Raw genomic sequence first — 5000 nt, 5'->3', positions numbered from 1 at the left:
AGAAAGCAACTGGGCAGTGGGATACTCTGAACGAACAATTTAGTATAAATTATTCAACAGTTTTCATTTGGCGTCGCAACGACATATTACTGGTTACAGACTCCGAAATACTAAGCATTATTAATTAATATTCTAACCTTCCCATCGCATTTTACAACCTTAATATTTATCAAAATTGTCGATAAGTGATTTTATTTAGCTGGAGGGATCCCCCCCTTCAGCGAAAGAATCATATTTGCAAATCAGACTAAAAAAAATGGAAAAATATGAAATGGGTTCAAACAACAACGGAAGCAAAAGTTCATTTAACGGATCTACAGAAAAGCCAGGGACATAAACGTCAACGTGGCTTTCAATTTTAGAAGGTAAGATTATTCAAACAACTGATGGCTCACTGTCAAGGGAACAATAACGTCATCACAATGGGGACTGTTGCATAAGAAAGAGCAAGCCGATTACCCTCAAATTCGTAGACGACAGGGCAGTTTCCCATTTTCTGTAATGACGCAGTGTACGACTCCATGCTCTTCCGGTCGGCGTAATGACGTATTTCTATCTACTTTTAATTATTTATCTATTTGTTCATTTATCTATTTATTTATTTACTTATTCATTCATTTATTTGTTCATTCGCTGTTCCTTTTATTCTATGTTTTGTGGTTTGCAGACCTCGTACCTAAAAAAAAAAAAGAAAGAAAAAAAAATCGGCCGTGGCTTCCTAACGACACCACCTTATCTTGGTCCTGACACGATGATAATGTTTTCTTTTGTTTATCCCGAGTTAACAGCATCATTAAACGAGAGGGTGAAATGCCCACAAAAATAGTTGGCAGACAGAAATCGTAATAAGCAAGTGGAGGCAGAGAAAACCAAACTCGACTCCGGATCAAAGCAATAAATTAATGAAAAATGAAAAGATAAATCAAAGTAGTCATTGCCATGTCCGTAGACTTTAAGCGACAGGGAAATGTAGATTTCCTTTCGTAATTGTGTTGTCATATGTATTGGCTAATAACAATTAAGTTACTTCACAACAAAATAAAAAAAAACTGTATCAAGCCTTAAGGATATTATAGAGATAGTTTGATGGGCGACAGTAAAAATGGATTGCAAATAATTGCTGGGAGTCAATATCACTATATATGCAGTACAGTATATATGTCGTGCTCCTTTATTACGAATAAGTATAAATAAGTGGTATTGTCTAATATCAACTAGTATCAACTAGTGGTGATGGTGGTGTCGTCAAACCAATCAACACACACACACACACACACACACACACACACACACACACACACACACACACACACACACACACACACACACACACACACACACACACACACACACACACACACACACACACACACATATATATATATATATATATGTGTGTATATTATACATAAGTGTGTATCTTAACAATTTGTGTGTGTTTACCTAATTGTCCTTACATAATAGCAATATGCAGTATATAAGCAAGGCTCGTTGGTTACGGTGTCTGTGCTCTCTCTCCGGCCGTTATGAAACTGATAATCAACAGCTCAGTGCTAGAGAGATCTTGCGACTCTCAATCTCTATCCCAGTTGTTCTGGCAACGACACGGACATTAGATCAGATTTGCAAAATCGCCTCTGCATGGCAAGAGGATTTTCAGTCACGAACCTAAGTGCAGCGGAACCTTAGAGCAATATACGAACCACAATATGCTCCCGCTCTAAAGGTAGTGTATGATAGCCATATTAAGTTAATGGATAATGCCTCAGGATTTGGTAGGGAAAGATCAGGACCTCCCAAAACTGCGGGTCAAATCTGGTAAGCGTAGTGCCTACTCCACAGACTCTCAGCAATCAGCCCACTGGCCAAGAATACAAGAACATAAGAAAAGAGGAGATTGCAAGAGACCATAAGGCCTACACTAGGTAGCTCCATGTCCCTTATCACTTATCATCTCCATCCATAAAGTTATCTAACTTTTTCTTAAAACAACCAATAGTTTCAGTTACTAAGTCTATTCCATTCGTTAACCATACTGTTGGTAAACCAGTTCTTTTCTCTTTCCTCAAATCTTGAGAAAACGTCTCACAATACGAGAGTAGTAATGTGGATTTCTGATCTATTGGAGAACTACATTGTCGATATCAGATGCTTCTGATAGCTTCGGATAAGCATAATTCCTGAGTATTTAAAAGTTGTTTGCATCAGTCACGTTTATTGTCCTGTTATTATCTTCCAAGGATTCATCAAGTCGAGTCGTTGAAACGACACACCACGTCACGAACTTTCGTGTTTATCAATATTTCCAATTATATACCTCCGTTCCCCGAATCTTAGTGTTGTCACGAAATATGAAAGAGGATTTCATCACTAAGTCAAATGTTATTTAACATTTGTGGATTATTTTCTTAACGATGAAATGTTTCATGCATTCCAACTCGAATTCTCTAGATCAGAGTTTTCCAAAATGGGAGCTGTAGCTGCCAAGGGAATCATAATTTATTTTTTTTCTTCTTTTTCTTGGCATGGAGCGAACTGGTTTTTTTCCAAGCACAGTTCATGATATTCTGAACTGAACGATTAATTAAAACCATTATATTACTAAACCTTTGATGTCGCCTATTGTAATATGAGTTACTCGCAAATAATTAGGTCTGGCCTTTGTTCTGCTTGACGATTTTGAATCAAATCAGTGACGACTTTACGTCATCTTTTTCGTTACGTTAATAACAACCCTTTGTCTACTGAATGTGTCACATCTATGTAACTGCGACAGGAAATACATTATCAAATAATGTCATTAGCACATGGCGAGGTTAGTCAAAAGGTGTTTGACAATGTGCTGTCAGATACAAGGAAATTCGGACTTATGGAAACAGGAAAGCAAATCCTAGTTATATAAACAATATAAAAAAATAGAATAGAAAAAAATCATGGCAAATGTAAAATTAAACTATTCGAGAACCTAGAGAGAGAGGGAAGGGAAAGAGAGAGAGAGAGAGAGAGAGAGAGAGAGAGAGAGAGAGAGAGATAGAGAGTCGTAAGAACGATTGGTTTGGGTCCTGAATCGGCTCTTTGAGCTTCGTGCCACATTGAAATTATTCTTCGATATTCATAGAAAACTCCTGAAAAACTAGCTCAGTCTTCAACTTCAAGGTCCTGAAACCAACATCTCCATATTCAAAAATCATCTCCGTGAATTTCTGGTCAAAGATTGGCAAAGTTGACAAGGAAAGGTGAATGATGAAAACGTCGTCATGAAATACATGACAGCTGTACCAACCATATTTACCCAACATCGAAAACTAAAACCAAAGATCACATCAAATTTTTGAAACAGAAATGAAGAGACATTTTCCAGCTCTTGATGACATCAAAACCAGAACTATCAGAAATCAAATTTCCAGGTCAGATGACATTAAGACTAGAATTATTAGGAATCGATTTTCCATCAGCGTCAAAAACGTGGACTTAAAAGCCATCCAAAACAAACTGTAAATCTGCAAGACGATTGGTTCGTTATGCGAGTGTTATTATTCATCAACACTCTTTGTACGTGTCTGTGTTCTAGAATTATCTAAACATCAACATTGCGTCTTAGAGTGGAAGATGGTCTTCCATGTGCGTTGAATACAACACAGTCAACCCTAAGTCAACGCATGGAGCACCACCAAGTGAGGGCAGAATAGTCATCAACGACTGGACTACGATAATATACTTAAGTGTACTTAAGTGTTAAGTGTATATCTCGATTGTTGGCTGCAAGGCAATGTTAGGATTTTCATTGAGTTGGGTATGAGACTCATTGTTTTCATAAGTTTGCACTTTTTTATTGTTTAATAGCACTAAGTCATGACATCATATTTTTTTTTTTTTTTTTACGTTGCCCGGTTTCGCAAATTTGATTCCAAATGAATCCAAATAAGTACATTAAGGGTACATCGTCGTCAGCATGAGAAATCACAAGTGTGTGTAACTTATACAAGTAGCGGACGCTTTGTAGAAGCTGCTAATGAATTACTAAAAATAACGGGGATGATCTAGATGCTGAAGTTTTTCAGTATCCTTTGGAAAAACAACAACAACTAAATGCGTATTTTCTTCTGAACACGATGATTTTTTTTTTTTTTACTTTGATCTTTTCCTGTCTAGTAATGAGTCAAGTTCTATAAACTTACACAACCCAGAACTCACTAATTACCAATTATGAAAATTTAGCCTCTTGACACACGAAGTAATTATATTCATAGATTGACTTTTGAGACTGAGCGTGATGTGGTTACGGTATTTGTTCTAAAATTACGCCGCATTTGAATTAATGATCAAAAAAGATTCTTGCTAGGCTGCGGTGATTTTGCATCTCTGTCCTACCGTCCGTGTTATTACCATAATTAACTGGGATAGAGATGCAATTCGTATGTCACAATGTTCAACTCTTTATTGATATCAGTTTCACAGCAATCGGAGAGTAATCTGACCAAAAGAATGTATAATGTGATGACTTTCAGGATACCCTGTGTTACTACTAATCTTGCAAAGACCGTAGAAAAAATAAAAGTATTTAAGAAGAAAATCGCAAGCCACTGCAAAAATATAAATAAACTAAATAAAACCAAAAGAAAATTCCAAGCTTGTGTATTTGAGTCGACATGACGTCACGATTCTTAGTCTAATGTCCTTGAAACCAACAACACAAGGTAATTGTTAGCATTTGCTACCTACCAGCACAAGTCGACGATGCCTTTGAAGTCTTCATGCCGATGACGGCCGAATGCACACAGAATGACGATAACGTCGCTGTTGCCTACGCTTTAAAGCCGATGATATGCGACACTAGAGGCGGACCCAGCGGGGGGAGCATCGGCAACACCACAATCGGGCATGAAAAAACATGTTTATAACACAATTGTTTTTAGACGCTGAATCTTCTCATTCTTCAAATCACTGCGCAGAGGGGTATCATGTACTTGGATCGTGGTATATGCTTGAGTTTAGCTTGT

At 37.2% G+C, this 5000-nt stretch overlaps 1 protein-coding gene across 4 annotated transcripts in view; it reads right to left on the bottom strand.

Annotated features, from left to right (window-relative positions):
* The window catches only part of LOC143026324 (carbohydrate sulfotransferase 5-like), a 162030-nt gene that overhangs the window by 120973 nt on the left and 36057 nt on the right, over positions 1-5000 (bottom strand). For 2 of the 4 annotated variants that reach the window (XM_076186516.1, XM_076186517.1), the window contains exon 1: positions 4723-5000. This exon is cut by the window's right edge and continues 368 nt beyond it. The exons of the other annotated variants lie outside the window; for them this stretch is intronic. In XM_076186516.1, coding sequence (XP_076042631.1) covers positions 4723-4756 — 34 coding nt within the window. In that variant the 5' untranslated portion in view covers positions 4757-5000. The remainder of the gene's footprint in view (positions 1-4722) is intronic. 4 annotated transcript variants of the gene reach the window in all.

This window comes from Oratosquilla oratoria, chromosome 6, assembly GCF_046742065.1.
Source record: "Oratosquilla oratoria isolate Oo_2021 chromosome 6, ASM4674206v1, whole genome shotgun sequence".
In the NCBI taxonomy this organism is placed as follows: domain Eukaryota; kingdom Metazoa; phylum Arthropoda; class Malacostraca; order Stomatopoda; family Squillidae; genus Oratosquilla; species Oratosquilla oratoria.
This window is presented reverse-complemented; position numbering and strand designations above follow the sequence as displayed.